This window comes from Pseudorca crassidens, chromosome 20 (assembly GCF_039906515.1).
Source record: "Pseudorca crassidens isolate mPseCra1 chromosome 20, mPseCra1.hap1, whole genome shotgun sequence".
NCBI classification, from domain to species: domain Eukaryota; kingdom Metazoa; phylum Chordata; class Mammalia; order Artiodactyla; family Delphinidae; genus Pseudorca; species Pseudorca crassidens.
In genome coordinates, this window is record NC_090315.1 from 43038318 (window position 1) to 43066154 (window position 27837).

At 53.2% G+C, this 27837-nt stretch overlaps 1 protein-coding gene across 8 annotated transcripts; it reads right to left on the reverse strand.

Annotated features, from left to right (window-relative positions):
* Positions 1–26682, reverse strand: TK2 (thymidine kinase 2). 8 transcript variants are annotated; one of them, XR_010939208.1, is made up of 13 exons: positions 26508–26682; positions 25229–25266; positions 20809–20883; positions 18387–18440; positions 15756–15845; positions 13454–13527; positions 6200–6288; positions 5545–5624; positions 5382–5458; positions 5167–5298; positions 2995–3075; positions 2545–2613; positions 1–1869 (listed from the first exon to the last, which is right to left on the reverse strand). XR_010939208.1 is itself a non-coding variant. In XM_067720009.1 (10 exons), exons 1-10 carry the CDS (start codon positions 26647–26649, stop codon positions 1771–1773), a joined length of 822 nt encoding a protein of 273 aa, XP_067576110.1. In that variant the 5' UTR covers positions 26650–26679; the 3' UTR covers positions 1–1770. The 8 variants fall into 8 exon arrangements, 3 of the variants coding, with proteins under 3 accessions (XP_067576110.1, XP_067576112.1, XP_067576111.1); XR_010939206.1 differs by lacking the exon at positions 5167–5298; XR_010939209.1 differs by lacking the exon at positions 2545–2613 and having other exon boundaries at positions 1823–1869.
* Between the last annotated feature and the right edge of the window lie 1155 nt (positions 26683–27837).

The following is a 27837-nucleotide window of genomic DNA, read 5'->3' on the forward strand; positions in this document are numbered from 1 at the left end:
TTATCACCAGGTTTTAAGTGAAGGATTTATTGGCTATCACAGAGCAAGATTTTGTTTTTTTTAAATCACATTTCCCCCAAAACAGATGCTCAAATTGAGGGGAAATTGGACTGTTTGCAAAGGCCCAAAGATGGTCCTGGCATGTCCAGATGCCTGGAAGCAGAGGCGCTGCCTCCCCCAGGTTTCTGGTCCATCACCAACATCTGGGCTGAGAGACACATCCCCACCGGACTGCCGCCCTCACCCTGTGCACACGGCCCAGGAGTCAGTCCAGCCAGAAAGGGCTGGAAGCCAGAATGCTGCCCTCCTAGCGCTGCCTCTGGGCCCAGGCCACCCGGGGCACCTGTCACCTATGTAGTGTCAGAGAACTGCATGCACAGGTGCCACACTCACACAGAGGCTGGGATGAGGCCTTCCAACCTTCAGGTACACCAACCACCACTCGGGAGAGGCCAAGGCCTGTTTCCCCAAGTTCATAATCAATCCTTCCCCGTGTCTGCAACAGCCTTCTGGAAGCTCTCTCCACCCACCTCCAAAATTCAGGAGCTCCAGTGCTCCAAGAGCCTTTGCTTGCCAGCCCCAACTTTCCTGCCCAGACTGTCCCCAAAGAGAAAGTTCCTCCTTTCTCTTGCTTCCTACTTGACTCAGGAGACAGCCGTGCCTTCAGTGCATTGTTACAGCTGAGCGGAGCTTAGATATTCTCTGAACTAATAAAGATGGTTCATGCCCTAGGGCCCATGGTGTCCCTTTGGATGGAAAAACATTTCAAAAAGACGTAAGGCCACTGTGTCTCTCCCCTGGGCCACAAACTCCCAGGAATTCCAAGGGTGAAGCTCCTCACACAAGGCCACTATGGAGGAAGGGAGCCTCAGAAGCCAGGCTGGCAGCCCCTTGCCCAGAACAGCACTGGGCACACCAGCCTGGCGCCATAGGCCATTGCCCTGCCGGGGAATCGGCAGCAGCTCAAGCAGGACCTCCGTCACCAAGGAGACCGAGCACCATTCAGGAGCCAAACCACGATTCTCCTAAGGACAGGGAAGTCCCGATGATGAGGTGGTAAGTACCACATCAGCCTCACGCTAGTGAACCACTGAACGCTGGGCTCCAGCCAAATACCACACAATTTTGTGAGAGTCTAGAAATGCTAACTGTCCTCAGGAGCTGCTCAAATAAGGAGAAAATGAAGATGCTGGCTGCACGCACCGCTGCCCCCGCTACACACACACACTCCCACACACGTGTGGGGCTCTCCAGCAGGGAAGGCAGGGCTCTTGGGATGAGGCAGCCTGGGGCAAGAGATTGATCGTTTGGGAGTCACCAGAAGTCTGAATGGTGCTGACTCCACTGTCACTGGCTGTGTGACCCCGGGGAGTCCCTTAGCCAGTCTGAGCTTCAACTTCCTCCCCTGGGATGTAAGACCACTACCTCGCCCTCGAGGATGGTCTGAAGGGCTAGAGACCATGAGCCCAGGGTCAGTCAGGTGGCTCTTCCCTAATTTAGAGGGATTCAGAGGTGGGAAACCACCAGGAGAAGCACCGGGGGAATGCAAGGCTGCGACACCAAAGGGCCACGACAAACCCATTGGTCCCATCATGTCATTTACCCACGAGGGCCAGAATCCCAGGATAAAGACACTGGCAAAGGAGAGAAGACCATTAGGAAGACAAATGTGCCCAGACAGAAAGCCCTCTCGTGAGTGGATTGTTCCAAACTCCTCGTGAGAGCTAACTTGGCAGCAGCGGGCACTTCTCTGGCATGATCTTCCCCGTCCTATGGACCAAGCTTCCGATCCTCTGGAATTAGTATTCGGTGCCGGTTTTGTTCAAAGAGTTCTAACATTTTCTCCATGTCGTGGTCAGCCTCAATCACCTGGAAATTAAACACACAGGTCACAGGGCTGCCCCTGACCTCAACATCATCCTCCCTTCACTGATGAAGAGAGAGAGACAGGGGCAGGCAGGATGAGGCAGGGAGAGGCAGGGAAGCCCAAGGTCACAGGCAGAGAAAAGGGAAGGTTAGGGCCAAACAGCTCCCGTTTCTAGGTCAATCCACATTCTCAACTATATTTTCACTTAAGAATCCACGATAGTTGTCCCTGCGGCAAGCTCATGAATGATTTTTTTATCATCACTTGCTATCAACCATTTTTCTATAATGAGGGGAAAAAAATAAATTTTCTTTAAAAATCCAGTACAGTAATATCTCACTTTCCAGCAACCTCACTGCCTGCAAGAGCCATGAGTACAGTGTTTGAGCAGCTCAGACAGATGTCTCCAAGGCCATGCACACAAGTTTGTGCAAGGCCCTCCCTCAGATCCCACACTGTACACACGTTCCTAACAGTCCGAGGGACCCAACGGCCTGCCTAAAGAAAGTTGGCAGCAGCAAATCAGAAAACGAGGGGACAAGGAAGTGGGGAAACACTGATGGGGCAGAAGCATCAACACAGTTAGAAATGGTGAGTGCCAGCAGGAGAAAGGAGGGTAAAAAGCAAACAGGGGAATTCAAAGGCATTAGTAGTCTGGGGCAAACAGTCCTACACACCTCAGCACCTCCTAAGGGGGCATCATTGTGTGACAGACCAGAACAGCAACTGACGTTCCTTCAGATGCCCTGGGTCACCAAGAAAAGGTGCAATGAGGCTTTGGGCCTGCCACCCGCTGGAGAAGGGACGGGCATGTCAGAAAGACCACCACCCCAAGCGGTTAAGGCCAAAACCCAGGTCCAGGGGCTCCAGCCATCTGGAACTCTCCTTTGCTGACAATGCTGGATAACAGATGCTACTGTGCCACCGGCGTAATGACACTGGGACAGGTCACCTTCTCTCAGGTCTGTCCAGCTCACTAAGGCTCAGTCCAGAACAGGGACTGTGAGACAGAGTCCCTTCCACCCTCCCCGCTTCCTTCTTTCAAATTCTCCAGCTGCAGAGTGGCCGACATCCCCCGAGTCGCTCCTCCTTCTAGAAAAGTCTCCTGCCCTGTTAGGGGGGCTTACCAGAACAGGGGCCGCCACGGGGAAAAGGCTCCCTTTGATGAGCCACTCCTCGTACAGGTGGTGAATAGCATCCAGGTATTCCTGCCGGAGGGGGTAAAAATGCAAGGGCTGTCGGGAGCACACAGGGAGAAGACCTCTCCCCTCCAGGGGTCTCAGGGGCAGGTTAGGTGAATGTCAATGACCACAGGGCAGTGGCTTGGACTAAGGACCCGCAACAGCCAACCTGGCTCAGGTGGACAATGATAAACGTGGCCAAGCACTCTGTCAGCCAGCCCAGGTGTCGCAACAGGCAGAAGCATCCCTCTGGCCACCTGCCCATCCCTCCAGCGCACTCTGCTCCTCTGGCGCTTCGGACATATCCTCCCACCTGGCTGCTCTCGTTTCCTGCCACTTCTCCATCAGCAGGGCCTCTGTTTCTTCACAGGGGCCTGGGAAGCCTCTGAACCCTCCCTCCGTCCTTCCCACCAAGAGGACTATGACCCTCACTGGCCCAGGAGCGCCACTTGGCTGCTCTCACCCCAACAGACAACTTGTAACCTATTGATCCTTGAAAGCTTAAGGGCAAACTTCAGAAGGAGGACAAGGTGAAACGCAAGGGAAAAGAGGCCCAGACCCACCCCTAGGGCATCCATGCCTGCGCAACCGGTAGGACTGGACGGCACTCTCCCACAAGCAGGCCCTGGTGCTCTCAGCCACAGGCAAACACCTCCTCAAGCAGCAATTTACTCCCAGCCCTGAGGCTCTCGGGTAAACCACACTGCTGCCTCTTTATCCACCACCAAGTTCTCCCTTGGCAACAACAGACTTGCCCTGGAGGCCTTGTCAAAACCATTAAGACAATGTCCTCGACAATGACTTGCACAGACTCCAGATTTGTCACTTCTTCCAAACGTCTGGGTCACTGCACAGAGCTGCCATGCCCCATCCCAGCTTGGTCCAGCCCCGCCCCATTTCACCCTTCCTCTAATCACTCCTGTCTCCAGATTTCAAAGCAGCTGCGCAGAACGAGGCCTGGGCCTTCATGGCTGGAATCCACCTTGCTGGTGCCTGGGGCAAACAAGGCTGGGTGGGCCTCAGGAACTGGACTGGCCTTCTAGGACCCCAGTCCAGCCCATCCTGGGCTCAGACCCCCATGATATCCCAGTAAATGCTTGCCCAGCCTCTGTCTGTGTACTTCCAGTGGCATTCACATGGGGCATTCCGATCAATATTAACTGAGCAACCCCTAGGTGCCAAGGCCTGGGACACGTTCTAGGGACGCAGAGGGAATAAGATCTAATCTTAAAAAGTTCATGGTAGTTTTCTGAGGGATGGGGAGCAAACACATAAAGAAATAGTTTCAGAATATTTGTCCTAATGGCTGTGATCATAATAAGCACAGAGGCTGGGGGACCACAGTAGAGGGAAGGTCAGAGAAAGCTTCTTGGAGGAAGTGACACCTGAGGCAAAAGAAACCACTATGGCAAAGGTACATTTGTGTAACTCCCTGGTGAGGGGTGGGGGGAGCGGGAGTGGGGAGAGGGGAAAGGGGAAAGGGGAGGGGGGAGAGGGGAGAGGGGAAAGGGGAGAGGGGAGGGGGGAAGGGGAAAGGGGAGGGGGGAGAAGGGAGGCGGAAAGGGGAAAGGGAGAGGGGAAAGGGGAAAGGGGAAAGGGGAAAGGGGAGGGGGGAGAGGGGAGAGGGGAGGGGGGAGGGGGGAGGGGGGAGGGGGAGGGGGAGGGGGAGGGGGGAGAAGGGAGGGGGAAAGGGGAAAGGGAGAGGGGAAAGGGGAAAGGGGAGGGGGGAGGGGAGGGGGAGAGAGGAGAAGAGAGAGAGAGAGAGCATGTGTAGCCACAACTAGTTCTTTATGGCCAGAGCATGAAAGGCAGGGAGTGGAAGGGGATGAAGCCAATCACGCAGGATCTCGGATGGCATCTACAAGTGGGGACTTTATCCTAGACAGTGGTGAGGCACCGAAGAGGGTGGGGTTAGGGGATTGCATGCGTGGTGTTCTGTACTGGAAACATCACCCAAGCAGCAGTGTGGAGGATGGATTTCTGAGGGGGATGTGGATAGTGAGAGACCAGGGCAAGGAGAGCAGTCCAAGCCTGTTAGACAGCCCTGACTAGAGCTGATGTGGCCCTGAGCCAGAACCCAGAAGGGTGAGGCACTGGGCAGACACTAGTGAGTTTCACCTCCCAGCCAGGCACTGTGCCAAGCACTGGCAATGCAACAGCGAGCAAGTGGGCACGTCCTAGCGAGGATCCAGGGGACGGCACAAAGGCAAGCAATTTTCAGGAGGTGGACCAAACAAGTCCTGGGGACACCTGGGTGGGAACAGGAGAAGGGACGCCTCTGAGCCCCGGGGGTGCCCACCACTGAGTCTGGGGCCACAGGGAGTGAAGCAGACCTGGACACCGCACAGGGTCTCCAGCTCAGAGGAAGTCAGAGTTCACCCTCCAACGTGCTCAGTTCCTGTTTCTCTCCCTGAAACAACAGCACAATGATCTCACAGAGGGTGGGGCCAGGACAGGATGAAGTTGCACCTTTCCCCAGGTTAAAGGGGCTCTTACCAGTGGAATGACCTTCTCCTCTTCCCTGCATCTCATCTTTAGCCTCTGGTAACAGGTCTCAGGAGTGGTCTGGAGATAAACTAAGATTTTAAAAAACATATATGTGGCTTTAATTACTCTGTTCATGGCTTGGAAGTGAAAGTGAGGGGGTAGGGGGAAGGAAGGCGTGTGGGCAAGGCGTGGAGAGAAACATCTACCAGCAGCCCTGAGCAGGAGAGGCAGACCAGCTGTGTGGCCAAACAGGCTTCTTGACCCTCATCCTGACTTTCATTCTCTTTCCACATCACCAGCCCCACAGGGTCACTGTGAAGCTGAACAGGTTCCGTACATTGCCAGAGCTTAGCACAGGGCCTGGCACCCGGCCCGTCTCAGTAACGGTCCAGGTTCTGTCCCTCCTCCCTCCTTTACAAACTAGAAAAAACCCATCATATCACAACGGACCGAGGGGAAAGCAGTTTGAGGAACTGGCCAGGGTGCTTCTCCAGGAGGGACCAAAAGCCCCAGATTCTATCTGCCCTTTGGGAGAAGGCTGAGTCAAGGCAGGGGAAGAATTGCTTATGGTGAGGGCCCTGCCCTCCACCCCTGCTGCTTGAGGCCCAGCCAACCACCTCCTCACTGGGCCCAGGGGAGGGAGGCCAGGGAGGGACTGTCTCACCTATCAAGTCAATGGACACGTCGATGTTCTTCACAATCCAGTCAAACCATTCCGACAGGACCACATAGTCCACTTCAGGCATCTTCCCACTGGAACGAGAGTTATAAGGGTTTTATTACCCCATGAGAAAGTTCCTGGGCTGTGCCGTTCCCCCAAAACATCTGGGCACTGCCTTTATTGAAAGGGCACTGCCAAGGGAACCATGACATAGTGTAATCACGTGATACTGAGCGGGTAGTGATGACAAGGACCCGAAACCTCCCGACCTCCCGCTGCCCAGGGACGGTCGATGGTATAATGCAGCGAGTATCTTGGCACTGCCCGAGGGGAGAATTCATTTGGGATTTGAACTCCAAACCAAGGAAGGGGCTGTGAAGCCTGTCCCCTGAGAACACGGACAGCGCTCAGGCTGGGAGGTGGAACAGCAAACCCGTTTCACCTCTAGAAATTTATTTTGTGGAAACAATCGTGGATGCCCTCCATAGCACTATTTAAAAAATAATGAAAAACTAAATCATGGTACATCTATCTAAAGAAAACCACACAGCAACTGAAAGACGATGCTATAAAATAATATTTAATGACGTGGAAAATGCTCACAATCAAATTCTCATTATTCAATGAAAACAGGAGGATATAAAACTGTGCATATAGCACGACCCAACCATACTTTCAAGAGTATTCATCCACACATTTTGAAAGGAGACTGGAAAGAAAACCACCAAAAGGTTAACAGTGCTTTCCTCTGAACTGTAGGATTATGGGAGACATTTTTTTCTTTATCTCTTTCTGTATTTTCCAAAATTTAACAACATACTAGTTTTCAATTCGGGGCGGGGGTGGGGGGAAATTACTACATATTTTAAGTAATAACTGAAAAAGAAAGAAAGGAAGAAGAAGCCCACAAGTGAGAGAGACCTGGCGTCTGTCCTCTGCCCTGGAGGAAATGAGCAGGGAAGAGCGGGAGGAGGGGCAGCAGCTGGAGGAAACAAACCAGGCAGCTGTGGGGTGACCCTCAAAGGCCCAGGAGAGGAATTCCTTTCAACATCCTCCACCCGTCTTGAATATCATCTTGGATCCACTCAGAACTGGGTTTGGCAAGGCGGGCTACGGGCGAGTGAAGGTGCCTGAGCTGTGTGCAGCTGGGGGTCTTCTGACTGCTGACTAAGGAAGGGAAGGCGGGGAAAAGAGGCCAGTGGAGTGGGTGGTTTGCAGCTGCCCCCGCCACGGGTGGTGAACTGACTCCCACCTGGGTGAGGGGGCAGGATGGGCGTGGAGGAAGGCGCTCTGAAGATGACAAGCTCAAGCAGCCCTGCCTGGGGGCCCAAACGATGGGGCGGGGCACAGACTGGAGGGGGACATCCTCCCCTAGTCCCTGAGACCACCAGACGCCCTCAGCGCAGAAGAGCTGTGCCTGGCAGAGCAGCAGGAAAATGCAGGGTGCCCGGGAGAACAGCAGGGGCAGACGGGCAGTTGTCGGCGCCTTGAGGGGTCTCAGGCATCAGACTTCAGCAGGGAGACCAGAGCAGACTAACGTGTGAGGACCAGCACCCGCCCCCACGAATAAGTCGGGGAGGCTTTGTAGGGGAGGGGAGAGGGAGGAAGTCCCAGGACATTGCAGAAGGGACCAAAATTCAGATACTAAAGGTAACAACTTTGCGATCACAGCTCATATGGTTGCCCATCCCCCAATTCTTTCCTCCTACCTCCTTAAAAGTAGCCCATGGTCTATTCAGGGTCCATCCCACAGGCCTGAGTGTTCAGGGAAATCTGACCGCAGCCCAAGCTTCAGAGCAAACCAACTGGTCTGAGGGACGTCCTCTCCGCTGGCCAGGCTGAGTTGATCAGCCCAGGCCAAAGGGCCCAACCTGACCAGTGAGACATGAGGGAGGTTTGCTCCTCATGCTTAGAGGAGAGCCACTGGCAAGACATCCACCCTCTGGCCAGCAATGAGAAGCCCGGTTCTGCCACAGGCGTTGTGTCACCAAGAGGGACTCATGTTGAGGACACAAACAAGACAGTAGGAAAACAGAGAGAAACAGCACTAGGGCCACCGAATGAAACCAACACCAAAGCCTGCTGTTAAGACAGCCCGTGACAACCTCAGTGTTCAGGCTACTTTGAGCTGGGCTGCAGTTAGCTGCAGCTGAGAGTATTTGATATTCAGACACCAAACCACTCTTCTTGACATGTTTTCCTTCTCTGGAACAAAGCTGACTCCGAGGGAATGAGGATTTGCCAAAAAGAAGCTGCTGATCAGCCCCACTCGCTCCACCGAACACGCAGCCTGGGCACACAGCACAGACTGGCAACTCAAGGGTGCGGGCCAGTGAGCAGCACACATGGAGGGAAAGTTGCCCAATAGCCTCCCACGTCATGAACGCTGGACAGCTGGTGTGAGACTGCCCCAGAGGACTTCACCGGTGTCTGTAAGGCTCAAGGGAGGTTCTGTCAAATCCCAGAGCTGGGAGGATACCCTTAGCTGTGGCCACCGAACTGAGTCACAATTCAGGACATAGGTAGCACAGTGTTAACTAAAACCAAACCAACTGACACCACAAAAAGTGTTGGGGCCTGAGAGCCACTGCTCTGCTGGAAATCGGCCCCAGGTGGTCTTAGGACAGACACCTCCTGGGTGGCTCAGGAACCTCCCATTCTCACCTGGCCCAGGCAAACCCGGGAGGAAGCAGGTCCTCCCGGTCCTCCCTTCCCAATGCTCTCCTTAGAGGTCCTCTAGACGGCTCCGGGGCAGCCTCCCTGAGGGCAGGGTCGGCAGGCAGACCTCCAGAAAACCCTTCCAAGACTGCCAGGAGCCATGTGCTGGGGGGTCCAGGACAACTGGCCACCGGCTGAGCGGAGTGAGGAAACGGAAGCTGCCTTCCATGATTCTGAGGCATGTCAGGCAGTGGGCGCTGTTTTATCTGTATCTGCAGTTTTCCTCCTAGGAATCTGCCCGGCTCCTCCTTTGTCTGCCTCGAGAATGGGGCGCCCAGCACCACCACCAAGGCACTGCTTTTATTTCCACAGAACACACGGAGGGCAGCACCTCTCTGCAGACCCACCAACGGTGGACTGAGGGGGTTTCATGGTGCCTTTCCCTTATCCTAGGGGGGCAAAATTGAGGTCACGAGTCCACACGAATCCTGCTGTTTTGTTTGGCACGGTTTGCCGCCCTCCCCGAGGCCCAGAGAGCACGGGTTGAAACTGAAATCACACACTCAAATGCCAGCCTCCTTGTGCACATGACATTCTTTTGTTTCTCACAAGACCTTGTGAGGTCAATTTTAGCCCCAAGTTATAGATGAGGAAAACTGAGGCCCAGAGAAGCTCAGCCCAGCCCTGAGCCAGGGACTGAAGCCTGGCTCTCGGCGGCCCCCAAACCCATACGCTCCTGGCTGCACCACGTGCCCCAACCCCACCTGCCCCGTCTGTCAGCTGAGGGGGCTGCCCCTGGGCCCGTCCAGTGTCTCTCTAGCCTCAGCCTGAGGAAAGCCACCGCTCGCAGGCCCATGACACAGGCAGTGAGTCCCCAGTCTGGCCTAGAGTGAGGAGGAGTCCAAGCCCCAGGGCCCATCAGGGCAGCAGGAGGACCCGCCTGTTGTTCCAAACGCAGGGCCTTAATGGATGTCCACAACCCGCAGCCCCAGGTGAGTCAGTGTGTCACTTCCCCAGCTGGGCCCCATGCAATTCCCTTCCTTCTGTTCTTAGAGAACACCAACCAGGCAATCCTGTGAAACCTTTGTGTTCAATTAGCCCACAGGGTCGGGCCACACAGTGGCCTGCATGGCCGCTTTAGCTGCCTGAGTCTTTCTCGCCACCTTCAGCTGTTCATTCCAGCACAGTGCCCACACCTCAGAAGTCCTTCTGGTTCTTTAAGTCTTTAAGGAGACTGTGGAACCAGAATCTTCCTTGTTGGCAATTAACCCCTGGTGGCATAATTGCATGTATGTTCTGCGCACCCCAAACTCGCTGGGGTGAGGATGCGGGCGGAAGAGGCGGGTCTCTCCCTGGAGTAGCTCCTCACTTGTCCAAGGCCCAAAAGGCAAGAAAGCCCTTCCAGAAATCTGGCTTTGGGGGATGCAGAATTGCAGAATGTGGGCTTTTCTGGGCACCCGAGCCTGCAACTGCAGACAGCAAAGCCACGCCTACCGTACTTCCTTCCATCCCAGTCCCTCCAGATTCCAAGCCAAGGCTGCAAGGGCTTCTGTGAAAGAGAGAAGGGCCAACCCCAAGGCTGAAGGGGCAGCAACCATGCACCCCCTGCCTTGTGTAAGGGCTGTCCCCACACAAGCTCCCAGGCAAGAGCTGACACCCAACACAAGCCATCTTGTGGTTCCCAGTACCCAGCTGAACTTCCACAGGTGGGAACCAAAACATCCTATTCTGGCTATGAGCAAAGGATCCAGCCAAACCCAGTTCTAGGCGTCATTTGGTTTAGGCTCAAAATGATGGTAATCTGTATTTGAGGGGCATGGAAATATCTACTTTCGCAGCACCACTTCACTGTGGAAGGCCCACTGCATGGAGAGAAGCTGCGTTTCTAATGAAAGTGACCAAGAAGAAAGCCCACATCCTACCCTTCCTCCCACCTGTCACTTCTTTAGCTCTGGCTAGAAATACCGTTTACTGTGCCTCCAAAAAGAAAACCTTTGGCCTACAGCTGCCTCACTCCTGACCTAGGAATACACCCAGAGACCCTGAAAACAAAGGTAATACAACAAAACCCCCAACAACCAAAATCTGAAGCCACAAATGTGAAATGAAGAAACTGCAGGTGGTGCAGGAAGCTGAGGAAATCCTGCTCCACGAAGAACTTTCACTCTGGCTGGCCACCTGCCCCACGGACCCCCACAAAGACAGCCCGCAGGTCTTGCTTTCAACGACCCCTAAGGCCCAGGTGAGGCCCCAAGGAAGCCACGGGGCAAAACTCCCAGGGGTAAGGACCATGATTGGCACAGACGGCCCCTTGCGGGCCACCTGGCTGCTGCCTTCTTCGGAGGCTGCCCCTCCAAGTGTGACGCCAACCAGCAGGATGATAGCTACCCAGGGTGCTTTTCTGCTACAAATGCAGGCTCTCGGGCCCCACCCTGGAAGCAGCATGGGTGCATTAACAAGATGCATGGAGTCTGTGGGAGAAGCTGAGTGTAGGGCCTGGGTGGAAAGGGGCAGAGGCCTGGTCCCCCGGAGCCAGCACACTGGGAACTCCCCTGGGCCTGAAGCCTCTGGCCTTACAGAGAGAAATCTAGATGTCTCACCACTTCCTCCTTCACTGCTGCCCCACATAGCAGGGTGCAGGTCAGCCCCCCGGTCAGTTTCCTGCCCAACCAGGAAGGAGCAAGGCCTTCGAACCCCACGTGGTTCCTGGTCTGCCAAACGCGGTCAACAGTGCCCATCTCAGTGCTGCCTGGAGGGCTCAAACGGAAGGACAACGACTGTAGCTCCTGCCCACGGGTCCCTGCCCTGCCCTTCAACCACATGAGCCGTGCCTACTCTCAGGTAAGCTGGACCAGTCCCACAAGTGAATGGCCTGCACTGGGAAGGTGCCTCTTGGTGTCCCTGCCCTTGGATCTCTGCCGCCCAAACTCGGGCTCTCTGGGGAGTGTGGCTGAGTGAGGGGGACTCCCAGCCACATGCTGAGCACACCAGTTGTTACAATCACAGGGATATGTTATGGGATAGAATGCAAAGACTTCGAAGAGAAGTCTTCAAAGAAATTTCCAGTTAGTTAGCCGGCTGCTTCGGGTACGCAGGCTGGGAAAACCTGCAGGGAAGCGGCCGCCTGGGTGAGCGTTTCTCTGCCTTTGGAGACTTCAGGGAAAGGGTTTGAGGAGCACTGCCTTCTCTCATCTCCCTGAAACCAAAGTGGCGGATGGCCTGGCCCCCCTGGGCCCCCACTTTGGGAAGCCCAAAACTGCCATTTTTGTAGGTCAAAATTGGTCAAGTGCTAATAATTTCATACGGTTCAACCTAATTAGAAGTTGTCTTGAATACCACGAAGAAAACCAACAGAAAGAAGTAATTAAGAGTAACAAGAGGGGCTTCCCTGGTGGCGTAGTGGTTAAGAATCCACCTGCCAAGGCAGGGGACGTGGGTTTGAGCCTTGGTCCGGGAAGATCCCACGTGCCATGGAGCAACTAAGCCTGTGCGTCACAACTACTGAGCCTGAGTTCTAGAGCCCGCGAGCCACAACTACTAAAGCCCGTGCACCCTAGAGCCGGTGCTCCACAACAAAGAGAAGCCACCGCAATGAGAAGCCCACACACTGCAACTAAGAGTAGCCCCCGCTCGCCACAACTAGAGAAAGTCCACGCACAACAGCAAAGACCCAACGCAGCCAAAAATAAATAACAGAAAAAAAAAGAATGAGAGGCTCAACCCACCTAGACAGGGAGGCTGGGACCACAGCTGCAGATGGGAGGGAACAGGGAGGCAGGGTGTAGAGAGTGGAAGGCAGATATCAGGACCAGCTCTGTGAGGGAGTGAAGCTCAAAGCTACCAAGAAGGGAGACGCAGAGAAGAAGCTGCAGCCCATTCCCCAAGACCCCCAAACATCAGCAGTCAACTGAGCGCAGGAGTGGAGGACCCCACACCTCTGAGGCCACAGCACTGAGGGCCACCAGAAGCCCCCCCAGCTAGGTCTGTGTGACAGAGTCTGCTCCCATGAGGGCAGAAGACAGCTGTGAGTGAAACCACAACAAATAGCATGCACACTGCTGGACTGATGGCTCTAGTCGCTCTGACTCTTCACCCCTCCCTGTCTCCTCCCACTTTGCCATGTAACCCACAGGGCCCTGCCCCGTCTCAGACTGGGGTGGGCTGGTGTGACCTGCTCTGGCCAATGGATGTTAGCGAACGTGAAGCAGAGACCTGAAAAGAACTACGGTGCTTTTGATCTGCCATAGCCATGAGATGTGAATGCCCAGGCCAGCTTGCCGGTCCCAGAAGGAGGATCAGCAAGCAGATGAGAGATGAGTCACCCCAGTCACCCTCACTGGGCCACCCCAGACCAGCCAACCCCTGGACATATCATTGAGCCAGCCAAGGTCAGCAGAGCCGCCGGGCCGGCCGCCCTGGACAGCCGAGCCATCAGCGCGGAGAGCTGTCTGTCACTGAGGCCTTGTGGTTGGTTGTTACACAGTGTTACTGTGGCAACACAGTAGGTACTCAGTATGTGTCAATTAGATAAATAAGTTTCAATTTCATTTCTAAAAATGTAATGGTTTAATAAATTATCGATTGTGCAAACTACGGTACCTTCTATACAAGTTTTCTACAAAAACGTATCTTGCGCTGTGAATTGACCGCTCCATCAACCGTACAGGCAACGTCTACAAGAAAACAAAAAGTGATTCACTAACTCAGGCAAAGAGGAAGGGGTCAGGAAGCCTTGAAGAATGCCTGTTGCTCCCCCTGCCTATGGTCTATGCTGAATACAAGAATTGAGAAGCCTCAGGAGAGGGAGGTGGACACCAGAGAACCGTGTGTCCCACGTTAGGCTCCCTGGGCCCTGGACCCTCCCCACACCATACCCTGAATCTCAGTGGTCAGTGCAGCAAGGCCGGGTGGAGGGCCTGTCAGCAGCAGCCTCCTTCACAGGAGGGGTGAGGCTCCACTGGACTGTGGGTTTGGGGAAGTGCTAGAAAAACTGCAAAGTGCCCCCCGGGAAAGTGGTGGCAAGCACAAAGCGTGGTGATTATCATGGACCTAAATAGGATGCATTTGCTTAAGCGGAGGCACAGCTCCGAGAGAGCTGGGCTGTGGCTTTATGGAACCCCACCAGCATGCCTGCCAACCTCACCACCTCCTCACAGGGCTGGCTGGGGATCACTGCAGCCCTTCAAAACTGGAAAGGACTGTGCCCAGGAAGAGGGAGGACGACACTGACATGGCCCCTCTCTGCCAGCATGCACACACCCTCCACAGAAGGCCTTTCCCTTTGTCCAGTGTCCCATTGGGAAGCCGGAGGTGCTCTTACTCTTGACACCAAGTGGACAAACACTGCTCTCACTCAGCCTGGCCCACAGCATCCAATGGGGCCTGGACCAGCAAATCGGAGGCTGATTTAAAGCCATAACCCAGGAATTTCCTGACTCTCCTATTTGTCTATCTGTCCATCTGCCTTCTTTTCTGTTTTTCAGTCCTCTCCTTACTTATGACTCTCTGCTGCCCATCTTTTGCTAGTTCCCCATTTATCCCTCTCTCCTTCTCTTCCTCTTTCCTAGTCTGTCCATCTCTCTTTCTCTGCCTCCTTCCTGATAGATTTCCTTAAACAGAGGAACACACACACAGCCCGTTATATTCAGATATACTAGATACAATTTACATTTGCAATCGAGTGCCCACCCAGGAGAAGCAGGTTGCAGGCCAACCTCAGACCATACTCTGACATGGATCTTTTAGACAGATTTTTGGGGAGATAGAAATTTATATGGTTCTGCTCATATCTTTTTCTATTATTAAAAGACACAGATTTGTAGAAGAATGATAGCTATGGCTGCAAGTGCCCAGCCTTGCATCAAACCACTGAATGGCTGTGTCAGAGAAACTGGCCGATGGATCTCCTGTCTCCTTCAAGGAGAGCCTCCAAAGCCAGTCTCTTAGGTGGTACTTGCCATTCTGAAGCACGGGTGCCAATCGGATCTCTCAGTCAGCCTTTCTTCTAAGAGACTCTGCCCCTATTCACACCCTGCTGATGGAAGGGGCCTAAGTGGCCGTGTTTGTGACCTGCCCCAATACCTGACTGGACCAGGGCTGGACACCTGACCCAAGCTGAGCCAATCAGATTCTTTCTCTCAAGAACCTGAACTGAGAACGTGAACAAGCCTTGTGAAGGTTAGATCAGCAGCTCTCATGCAAACAAATTTGCAAACAAATAAGGGATATGTTAAAATCACCTGGAGAGCTTGATAAAACCCAGATTGCTGGGCCTCACCTCAGAATTTCTGATTCAGCAGGTCCAGGATGGGGCCAGAAAATGTGCATTCCTAACAAGTTTCCAGGTGCTGCCGCTGCTCCTAGTACAGGGACCACACTTTGAGAAGAGCTGAGTTAAAGTGAGTTGAGCCCAGGAGCGATCGGGTCATGAAGACTCAGGCTTACATGGCATCATAGCAAGTTCTTGACTAGCTGAGGTTGGTGGGTGGGGGCACTGGAGGCTGGTCCTCAGAGAGCTGTAGGAACAGAGACCTTCACCCCAGAGACAGAGAAGGCTGAGCAGCTCTGAAGGCCCAGTGGGGCTTCCTTGTGAGGTTTCCCTTCCTGGCAACCACATGCCACTCATTTGAAGAAAACTGTGTTTAAGAAGGTTGAAACCATGGGCTTCCCTGGTGGCGCAGTGGTTGAGAGTCCGCCTGCCAATGCAGGGGACACGGGTTCGTGCCCCGGTCCGGGAAGATCCCACATGCCGCAGAGCAGCTGGGCCCGTGAGCCATGGCCACTGAGCCTGCGCGTCCGGAGCCTGTACTCCGCAACGGGAGAGGCCACAACAGTGAGAGTGGTACTCCGCGTACCACAAAAAAAAAAAAAAGAAGGTTGAAACCAAGCATCTGAAATGTACCTGAGGACGAGTGTGCTGGTCCAGCATGGTGAGCTGCACATATGTCTGCAGCGTGAGGCCCCATCGACAGGCGTCCTGGTACATCAGACCCTAAAGAGGGGAGAATGCAGTGCTCTATCTGTAGGACTCCCAGCCCGGTCACAGAGTGGACAGAGACAGACACTGGAGCAGTTACAGGACAGCCTGGGAACAGCTATAATAGAAGCCTATATAAAGTCCCAGGGAGCAATCATTCAGGCATTCAATCACGTTCACTGAGCCCCTACAGCCTGCTCTCTATCCGGCAACCAGTGAGCCTGTTATACTACAGGAGCCAGTTATCATCACTCCCCTGTTCAGGACTCTCCCTGGCTTCCCACTGCATTCACAAGGAAATCCAAAGCCCTTACCAAGGCCCACAGGGCCCTAGACAATCACTTCCATCTTCTCTTGTCTCCAACCATTCTTCCTTTGGCTCTGTGAGCTTCCAACCACATGAGCTTCCTTACTGTTACCCAAACACCCAAGTGTGATTTCAACTCAGGGCCTTTGCATCTGCTGTGCCTTCTGTCTGAACACTCTCCCCCAGACACCTGCACTGCTCCCTCCCAAGCTTTGTGTAGGTTTCTGCTCAAATGTCACTTTGTCAGAGATGCCTTCCCAACCATCCTCTCTAAAACAGAATCCACCCCCTCAATCACTCTCTACTGCGTGTAGATACAAAATACTTCCTGCTCCATGTTCCACTTGCTAATAATCCTATTCTGGGGCTTCCCTGGTGGCGCAGTGGTTGAGAGTCCGCCTGCCGATGCAGGGGACACGGGTTCGTGCCCCGGTCCGGGAAGATCCCACATGCCGCGGAGCGGCTGCGCCCGTGAGCCGTGGCCACTGAGCCTGCGCATCCGGAGCCTGTGCTCCGCAACGGGAGAGGCCACAGCAGTGAGAGGCCCGCGTACCGCAAAAAAAAAAATCCTATTCTGCTCTTTTCCACATTTTTGCTTCTTTTTCTCTTGGTGCTAACTAATGAAACTCCGGTGCTCTGCATTGAAAACTGCTAACTCCTAACTGCGGGTGAAAGAATCTCAGAAAAGTTAGGAGGAACACTCCCTCTTGCCTGACAGCTGCAGAAAAAAAGACCTTTCTGCATCAGAAAACCGATTCAGATAAAGTGATGACCTGAGACTTTTCACAAAACTATCAATCTTGCTCCTCTGTCTAGAGTGGAAACTTGTGTAAAAATATCTAATTCTATTGTTTTTTTTTATTATAAAACTGTCATTGGCAATGCTCTTTGTGCCACGGATACTCAGACTTCTGAGACTGGGACTGGGTCCTGTGAATGTCACCTCTAACCCCTAACGTCTGCAACTCTAGTTGTCTTACATGACAATCCAGCCCTGGTTCCTCTCGGTTTCCTAGAAGACAGGAATGTTTCTGAGCTTCCTTGTATGCCCACGACTGGCATTCCATCCTCTCCGCCTTGCTGAGAGGTGAAAGTCTTTTCCGGTCTCTGGGATTCTTTATTCGAAAGCTCTGAGAGGTTTTGCCTCATTTAAATAATATCCTTCTACCTGCTTTAGATGCCTTCTTGGCTCCTGTCACCACCGGCCATTTCACACACTTTTTAATTGCCTTCTGCCTCCCCACACTGGGATATTAGGGCCAGCAGAGCAGAAGCTTCGAGGTGCTCACCGCCCCAGCGTCTAGAATAGTGTCTGGCACATGGCAGGCATGCAATGAATACTGGCTGAATCAATCAGTGAACAAGCACCTACTAAGTGCTCAGCACTGTGCTATGTTCTAGCAAAAAACGGTGAGCCAAATTAGACACAGTCCCTGCCCTTAGTGGAACTCAGAGTCTAAAGACCCACACAAGGAGATGCCATTTGTGTTGCTAGAAATGACGGGACAGCACAGGCTCCCCCTAGTCCAAGGTTCAAACCTAGATCTGTCATTTACCAGCTGTGTGACCTTGGGCAACCTATTTCAGCCATGGTTTCCTTACCTGAAAAAAGAAACTAATCGTTCCTCCATCATGGGACAGGAGCCCAGAACCAGCATCCCTTTCTTGAGCTCACTCTTACAGGACCCAGACTCCACCCACCTCTTTCAAGCAGCCAGAGTTGAGCCTTCTGAACGGGAAGGAGGTGGGAGGGGCACAGGCACATTACAGCCCCTACTTGCTAGGTCCACCCTTGGGAAAGCAGACTGGTAGCTTCAGGGTGAGCCTGAGGCAGCCCCTGGGCATTGGCAAGTGCAAACCCCAATCAGAGGTTTACCAAGGAAGCTAGTTACTTAGGCACAGGTCCTGGGGGGTTAGGCCTGAGGAGACCTGGGTTTCTTCTAGGGGAGGGTGGGGTAAGAATGAGCAGCAGGAGAAAGACCCCCCGGTAGCTGGGGCCGACCACTTGGGATAGTTTGGGATAGCTGACAGGAGGTCCCTGGGCTCCTTACATGCCCAGCCAGGCCTCAAAGAACCTTGACCTCAGACCATCGACATGCCGCCATTTTCCCTTTGTCCCCTCCCTCTCCCCCACCACCCAGCAAAGAGCAAGGACACGCCTGGACAGGGTGCAGGCTCAGGCACCAGCAGCGCTGCTCCTGCACACTTAAGGGGCAGCTGGCGGTTCACGCATAGAACACCACACTCACCAGAGGATTATGGCCTCGGACATTTCTCCACTTGGGCACGGGCTCCGTTAACACCTGTCAGGAAAGAAAACATCAGAGAGCTGCTGCTCCTCAGTTCTGAGCTCTGTGAAAGCTCGTGTTAGGGGTGGGATCGGGGAGAGAGTCAAGATTTGGGCGCCCAGAGTGGGCCAAAATAGTGGAGCAACCCTCCCTGCGAGGCCACAACTCCATGCAGATGTGGCTCCAGGCGCAGCTTCGAGAAATGACTTGAGAACCACTCTGCCCACCCCTGTATACGAGCATATGCACACGCCACTTCTCCTGCCGCCACAGGAGCTCCCGGGGGCAAGTGGGTTCTCCCAATCCCCCCTCCACGTGTTCCACCCTGCCCCTTACTGCCCAGCACATCAGGAAGGCAGGGAGGTGAGAGAAGCCACGAGGGAGGCTGCTTCTCGCACTTCAGGCTGCAGCTTGCACCCAGCTTCCGGCCTGGGGGCTCTCCAGCGACCTTGGCAGTATGCTCCGCCTCCCTTTCCTCCCTCTGATCTCTGTGTTGGGCACACTGACGGCAAAGAGTCCTGTTTCTTTAGTAGCCTCCCTAAGCTGTGCAGGTGTGTGCCGGAAAGGATTTAAATGGTGCCCTTGGGACTTCCCTGGTGGTCCAGTGGGTAAGACTCTGTGCTTGCAATGCAGTGGGTCCGGGATCGATCCCTGGTGGGGGAACTAGATCCCGCATGCATGCCGCCACTAAGAAGTCCGCCTGATGCAACTAAGACCCTGCATAGCCAAAATAAATAAATAAGTAAATGGTGCTCTTGGGGCCAAGATTTTGAGAATATCCGGATCCCTCTGTGGACCTTCAAGTCCATGTGAGTAGGTGCCACAGGTCACAAGAGACCAAAGGAAAGCAATGCATGGGACCCTTGAAGAGTAACCTCCCCCCACCTTTTACCCCTCTGTGCCTTTGCTCATGCTGTTGTTCTGCCCAGTATGCCCACCTCACCTCATTTCACCTCAACTTTCATTACATGGAAAACTCCTATACATCCTTCAGAATCCAGTTCAAATATCCCTTCCTCTGTGAATCATTCCCTGTTCCTTCCAACCTCCCTCTCCTTCTTCTGGGTCTTCAGCACTCTGGTCCTGTCCCCTGAGTAGCATATGCTGTACCACTCAGGCCCACCAGAGGCTGGGACACAGGCAGCCTTGACCTGTGCCCCATCTGTGGCACTGTCACTCAACAAATACTGAGCACCCACTGTGCCGGGTGCCAAGGATTCAGCAAGAGAAAAACCACCCCAGCCCTGCTTTCATGCTTTCAACTTTAAACTTACTGGGGAAGCAGACATTAATCAGGTCATCACAGAAAGCAACACATATTTTCAAACCCCGAGAAGTAGTACAAAATAAGGATACAGGGCTTCCCTGGTGGCGCAGTGGTTGAGAGTCCACCTGCCGATGCAGGGGACACGGGGTTGTGCCCCGGTCTGGGAAGATCCCACATGCCGCGGAGCGGCTAGGCCTATGAGCCATGGCTGCTGAGCCTGCACGTCTGGAGCCTGTGCTCCACAACGGGAGAGGCCACAACAATGAGAGGCCCATGTACCACAAAAAAAAACAAAAAACAATAAACAAGACAAAACAAAACAAAAAGGATACAGAGGAGCCAGAAGAACCTACACCATGGAGGGTAACCTAGCTGGGGAGGTCAGAGAGCAGAGCTGAGATCTGAAGGCTGGGTGGTTTTCCTAAAGCCAAAAAGCTCTGCATACTATAGAGCCAAACAAGGGCATGGCCCCCGGAGCAGACAGCCTGGGCTGGGACATGGCATCACACGCACTAGCCATGCGACCCTGGCCAAGCCATGTCACCTCACTGAGCCTCAGCTTCCTCCTCTGCAACTGAAGTAATAACAGGACCTGTCTCATAGAGACTACTCCTGTAAGAATGAAATCAATTAGATAATATAACGATGCCTCAACACAGTGCCTGGCATAGAGTATTACCCTCATTAGCTGTTCACTCTCCTTGCTGACGGTATTGTTGTTGTACATTGGCTCCAAGGTGTTCAGTGAGAATACACGTGCTTCTAAAGTGTCAGCGAGAGTTACACAGCTCAGGACAGGTGTGTCGGGAGTCCCCCAGACGCCCGCCTCCCCGGGTCTGAGAAGTCACTAGGAGGACTCACAGGATACAGCATATAGTCATACTCATAGCTAAGATTTATTACAGTGAGAGGTGACAGAGCAGAATCAGCCAAGGAGAAGGGTGTGTGGAGCAAAACCTGGGGGAAAACCAGGCACAAGCTTCTAAGGGGCCTCTCCCTCCTCTCACACAGGACGCATTCCCCCAGCAACATTTCTATAGGGCAGGTCCGGTTTGCACCCTTTATAAATGCACCAAGCTTTTGCAGGTTCCTTCAAACCTGGCGTGGAAGCTGTACCTCGATGTCAGCTGTGTTGGAGAAGAACTCCAGGCACGTTGTCTTCCCGCTTGCAATATTGCCCTCGACACATATCTAGCAAAAGACAAACGCATGTTAGGATCAGAAATCGAGTGCCTGGGGGAATACCAGGAAGAATTTCTAGGGAAGGGCTCAGGTGAACAGCATAATTGGTTCAGCCCAAGACTCCAGTGTGTACACGAAAATCCCTCTGGAGGAAACCCCCAGGGTCCTGTTGTTAGTAATAGCAACCACCCGATCCTTCCCCTCAGTGGCAGGCTCCAGGCCCACCGCTGCTGGCCACCAGGCCACTGCCCTCCGGGACAGACACTCCCTGAGGTCAACCCCTAGACCCCACACAGCTTGCCCTCGGCCGCACTAGCTCTGCCCTTCCCTAGCTCAACTCCTCAGACTATTAGATTTTAGGCCTAAATGTCCTGCCTCCTTCACCAGAACCTAATGGCTTTAAGGATGGGAAGCGTGTGTACGTTACCTAGAACCTAATGCATTGCTCTGTGCAGAAAAACATGCTTGGCCGTGGACTGGAAGGTATGAGGACAGGAGAAAAGGACTAAGATGGGCAACATACACCAATCCTGCACTTAACCTTGCCAGAACCTGAGAAGCGGGTTCTAACATTTTCACAGAAGAGAAAAATGAGGTCTAGAAGGGCATAAGGCAAGGAGTAGAGCTTGAACGTTCACTCTGCTCACACTAAGTGTACTGGGGGGAAGGGGCTGTCTTGGCACTGGTGGGAGGAGTCTACCCATAAGAAAGACAAGGAGCCTCCTACAAGTTCCCCACTGCAGGGAAAGAAAGCAACTGAAGCTGTGGTTCTCAGTCTTACGTATGTGCTACAATCACCTGGGAACTTTTAAGAATCCACAAAAGGAAGCCACAACCCAGGCCAATTCTGGCATGATCTCAGGGTGGGACTCAGGCCTCAGTACCTTGGAAAGCTCTCCAGGTGATTTCAATATGGAGGAAGCTGAGTACCACGGACCCATGGCAGGGTTTCTCAACGAGTGGTCCACAGACACCCTGCTCCAGAAGCACCAGCGGAGCACCCAGACCCTCTCAATCAGACTCTGGGTTGGGACCCTTGAATCTGCTGCCCAGCAATTCTGACAAAACGCTGCTCAGCCAGGACTGCTGGTGACACGGGCCAAATGGCTTTGGTTCCATCAGACCACGAGAGGAAATGGGCAGTTCCACATATGTGAGAAGACAAACTTGCCCTTGACAACACATATTACATGTCCCCTGGGGTACACACAGCCAGAGGGGACCTGTCCTGCTGCACAGTGACCTTTACACCCAGATTGGAAGCACCCACAGAGAAACGTGGGCCACTTAAGTGACTTGCCCCAGGTGCCAGGGTTGGCGGGGGAAAGAGCTAGAATTCACACCTAGGCCTGGCAACTCCCTTCTCATGACCCCAGTGGAGCCTCAGTCACACCCTGCATAAAACACAGGGGCACGGTGGGCTGTCTCACCTTGCCCCACCTCTACAAACTCTCGTCAGCAACTGGACTCTCTCTCAGTTGGCTGCAAAGATTTCCTCCTGCCTTGATCCTAACGGCTACCTAGGAGAGCTGGACGGACAATCGCAGTTTCAACAGAGGCCTGGCCCTCCAATCCGGGCTCCCTGTCAGCTTACTCCTTCAGCACAAGAAAACACAGTGAATGTGCAAAAGGGAGACCCCGTCAGGGCACCAGTGGATTTTATTTTTATTGTTGTTCTTTAAAGGAAACAACTTTTCCTAGATATTTAAAAAGAGCTCAACCTAGACATCATTCTGCACAGACTGTTTCTTTCCTGTTCATTGCAAGGAATGTGTTATTGAAATCCCTACTGTTGGATGTTACATTCTGTCCAGTTACTTTTATTATAAAACTGTGTTGTGACGCCCATTTTTTTGATATGATAAGCTGTGCTGTGGTGAACATTCCTGTACATAAATCCTTGTCATTGGCTCTGATTATCCCCTTCAACAGACTTCTAGAAATATAATCAGTGCATCAAAGGATAAGTGAGTTTTTACAGCTGTTGATGCATGATGCCAAATTACCCTCCAAAATGCTGACCCAATTCACACCCCTTTTAGAAGGATGAGAGTGAGCCTATTAACATACTGTGCCAATGCTGGGCATATCCCATCCTAAATCTTCATTAATTTCATTGTTAATAATAATAATGTCTATAAAATTAGCCCCTGTGGGTTCTGTACTTTGCAAACATTGTCACATTGATCCTCACAACAATCACAGCTATGAATATTTGCACAGATGGGGAAACTGAGGCTCTAAGAGGTTAAGGACTTATCCACCCCCAAGAGCAGAGCTGGGACTGGAACCAAGTCTGAGGTCTGATCCACAGCTTTCATCACTCCATCTCCCAAAGCATTCTTTCTCTGTTAGGGAGGTTGAGCACTTTCTTATGTTTATTAGCCATTAATAAATTCACTCAGGAAATGTCTGTTCAGACTTTGTTCACCTGAAAACATCAGTCATTTCTTTTTAACCCGACTTTGGAATTTATTTTGTAATTCTGTGGTGGTGACTCACTTCGCAGCTGCAGCTCAGCCCAGATATTCCCTGTCCTGTCCAATCCCATGGGATGTCCCATGGGCACCTCAATTTATCACCCCCCAACACCCACATATGGCTTCTCTTCCCGTTCCTGTCCTCAGGAAAGGCTGCACCATCCACCCAGACACCCTCAAGGCCCTGGATATCTTCTCTCCTCACCCAGCAACTCAGCAATACTTCTGGGCCCCACTTCCTACTCACCTGCAGAACCTGGCCTGTCTCCTTGGCCCCTAGTTAAGGTCTCTAACCCTCCTTGTGGGAGCAGCCTCCCTTCTGGCCTCTCCCCCTCCAGTCCAGCCCGGCCAGGTCCCTCATCCCCTATCCATGGTCCACCACCTCTTCCTGAGACGCAAACCAGATCACAGCTGGTAAAGTCTTTCAGTGGCTCCGGGAGCTGGGATCTGTCTCCGGTCCTGTTTCCTGACCCCCAGGCCCTCCCCAGCCACCTCTCTGGGACTGGCCACAAGCCTCAGTCTCTCATCCCTCTGTGACTTACCCCTGCAGTTCCCTCTGCTCCAACACTCCTGCTTCGCCCTCTCCTCCTTCTCCCAGGAGGCCTCAAGTCTCCCCTCAGTCATCATCCTCTAGAAGCCCTGCCCCGACTCCCTGTTGTTCCAGATCCACCATTGTCCTATTCACTGCCATCCCCCCCATCCAACCACAGGCTCACTAACAACAGGGGCTGTTGGATTCCCAGGTCCCCAGGTCCACACAGGAACTCAGAGGATTTGAATGACTAAGAGCAGCCCTGGGCCTGAACGCAGGCTCCACATCACTTCCCATGGACCACCTACTGTGTGTCTGGGGGATAACAGACCACACCCAGAAAGCACCTAGGACAGGCCCGGCTCACAACAATGCTAGCTCAATAATTAATAGTACAATACTGCATCAGTTCCCATCCAGCTCAACTTACCAACCCCTTCCCCCTGCTATGATGCCTACGCCATACACCACCCCACCTCTAGTTTCAACAAACTTCCATAAATCTCAAGCATTTTCATCACCAGTCCTCTCCGTGTGACTTCACTCCTTCCCAGGCCCTCTCCATCACCCCAAATACCCCAGGGGGCCTCCCCACACCTTCCGCCTTCTGCATATCCCAGCCAAGGTACTCCTGCCCACACCCTCCAAGCAAATCCCTTTCCAGCCATATCTACCAACTTCCAGCTCCCTTAAGGAACTGAGCCTCTGGATCAACAGTGACCGAAATACTGCTCCCCACCGCAGCCTGCTAAAGTCTTAAACACCCCATGGGCATGTCCAGTTTGACCCTCCTTTAACCTTCAACCTCACACCAGCCACAGTCCCACCCCAGAGCTAGCACCTCCAAGTCACTGCACTGGTGGAACCCTCGTCTGTGGACCCCCATGAATTCTCTGTTATCCCTCCCCCACCCACCAGTCTCAGCATTGGTATTCTGGGGGCAGCGGTCAGCAGACCTGCCCTCACAGCCAGGCTGCCACCCACTAACCCAGTCAAACTAAACTTCCACTTTTCAAATCTCTTTGTAATCATTCATCAAGCTAATAGTCCAAATCCACCTAAAGGCTATGAATACATGTATTCTCCCACCTGTGTAGATTCTCAGGTCGGACATACCAGAAACTAGTAACAGAGGTGGTCTCTGGGGAGGGAGTCTGGGGCCCAGGAGTGGAGACAGACTTCCTTATCCCTGGAGATCCTCTTGTATTCGTTTTCTTAACTATGTGCACATAGTTAAAAAAAACTTCACTCCCCTCCTCAAAACATGTGTGTATTATGCGTGGTGTTTATTACACATATATAATCCTACACTGGAAAGAGTGCACATAAGAGGGAGACTTACCACTGATTTTTTCTCTTTTTCATTTTCTCTACCTTTATCTAGAAAAGAAAGGAAATCAATTTTTTAACTTAGTTTTAAATAGCCCACTCTTGGGCTTCCCTGGTGGCGCAGTAGTTGAGAATCTGCCTGCCAATGCAGGGAACACAGGTTCGGGCCCTGGTCTGGGAGGATCCCACATGCCGCGGAGCAACTAGGCCTGTGAGCCACAACTACTGAGCCTGTGCGTCTGGAGCTTGTGCTCCGCAACGAGAGGCTGCGACAGTGAGAGGCCCGCGCACCGCGATGAAGAGTGGCCCCCACTTGCCACAACCAGGGAAAGCCCTCGCATAGAAACGAAGACCCAACACAGCCAAAAATAAATAAATAAATAAATTTTTTTAAAAATTTAAAAAATAGCTTACTCTTCTTTGTCCTAATTTTCTAAACCACGACAAAAACAGTAATTTTTATGCTTGCTCCCTGGCCTAAAAATGTTTTCCAGTGACACCTGGGACCCTCCCTAGGTGGACGGAGGCAGGCCTACCACTGCTATCTACCTGTGTGACACTGAAACTGCCGCCGGGGTCCTGTTGGCACGTCAGGGCCCCAACTGTGCTCAGTTTTGGTCACTTAGTATATTCTGCTTTCCACTTTCCACACATTTTATATTTATGATCCTCACCGATGGGTGTCCAGCTAGTTAAAACGCAGAGTTACCTCCACTCGTAGCTCCGAGGAAAGAGTGGTTGGCGGGTGGGCCACTGAAACCCAGCGATGGGTTTCAGCACAGGACTCAGGCTTCTCCTGCAGGCCCGGGGCTGACATCGCGGCCCACCCACCCCACAGGGGTTCTCAGGTGCCACTGAACACCCCGAGGCCAAAGAACGCCAGAACTTGGCCACAACAGGGGCTCTCACTTCTGAAGGGGAGGGTCTCCACTCCCAGCGGGAGAAACAGCGCACCGAGCCTAACGCATCCACCGCTCGCCGGCATCTCCCCCAAGGCCCACAGAATGGGCCCAGGAACCGTGGGGGTGGAGGGTTATTTCCGCTCTTAGCGGGCTCCCCAGCTCCGAACAAGAGTTGGGCCCGGAGCCCCAAGGCCCCACCCGCTCCCTGCCGGCTGGCGTCTGGGACACCAGCCAGCGACCGCCCCGCCCCTCCCCCCAGGCCGACCGAGGAAATCCCGGCGCCTCGGAGAAGGGGTTTCGGGTTCAGGCAGGTTCCGCGAGCTGAGGGCGCGGAGTGGGGCTGAGGGCCGCCTCCGGGACGCCAGCAAAGGGAACTGAGAGACGCGTTACCCCGAGGCCAGGCCCAACGCTGCGCCCTTGGCAACCCCGGGCTGGAGGCGGGGCTCCCGGGCCTGTCGCGGCGCAGCGCCCAGGAAGCCCAGCTCCGCAGCGTCCGCAGCAGCATTGCCCCGCGGGCGAATCCACCGAGCATGACCTTCCTTCCGGCGCACGTCGGCGAAAGCTCGGCCCAGCGACTGGGCCCGCCTCCGCGCACCGCCTCCAGCCCCGCGCCCGCCCCGCCCTGCCGGCTCTTAAAGAGACCCCGTCTCATTTCACCCTCTCTCCGAGAAGGTGAGGGGTTTGCCCTTTGCAGCCTGGAAAGCTTCCCGCCAACGAGACGCTGTTAGAATGAACCCATGATTTGGCAAGACTCGGGGCATGGGTGGCCAATAACACCAGCGACTGATTGGTTAATTAACTATTGGAGATTAGTTAATTGAGCATCTGTTGTATCCAGGCACCTGGCACGCAAGGTGTCATTTATTCTTCCCAACAACCGTATAGGTGGATATTGTCAATCCCATTCTCCGGGCTTAGCTGATCCTTGGAAACTTAGGTAACTCGTAAAAAGTGATCAGAAGCATTCATTAAGGGGTGGAGCTGGAATTCAAGCTCATCTATCTTGCTTCACAGCCAGCACTCTTTCCTCTGAACTTTGACATTTCCAGGGTCTGGACTGTAAATATATTAGATCCCTCAGGAAGTTATTTTTAAAAAAAAACGAGAACAGGCCCCAAATGGAGTCGCTTATGCTAAGCCCCATTCACCAAACCAAGGCTTAATTATAGTTTTGGCTCTCCAGTCAATCAGGCTTCGTCTGATCAGCACTAGTTAGGTGACCTGCCTGATAAACCCGCTGCCATGCCCTAAAGAAAAGTAACCTTGCAAGAACCAACTTCCTTGTTCTCGCTCCCTTCTGCCTATAAAAGTCTTTCATTTTGTACAGCTCTTCAGAGCTCCTTTCTATGTTAGATTGGGTGTGACACTTAGCAGGATCCTGTGGGGCTCTTGGGCACAAAAGCCTTTCTATGTGCCCCATCTCTTTGATTACAGGAAATAGGCTTCATTCAGCCTCTATGACCTTCCCTAAATTCCATCTGGCATATTCAAGCAGCTGCCAATTAGGGAAGGGAGGGGATGCAAGACAAAGGAGAAACAAACAGTCAAGAGAAACAATAAAAGAAAAAGAGAGAGAGAGAGACAATTAAAAAAACGAGAGAGAGGGAGAGAGAAACAATAGTGCAGACTTGGGGCAAGGTCCTGGCTCCCCATCAAGCGATATACACGACAGTATCTTTGAGCTGTTTTGCAGATACTGAAACCCCCATCAGATGGGAGA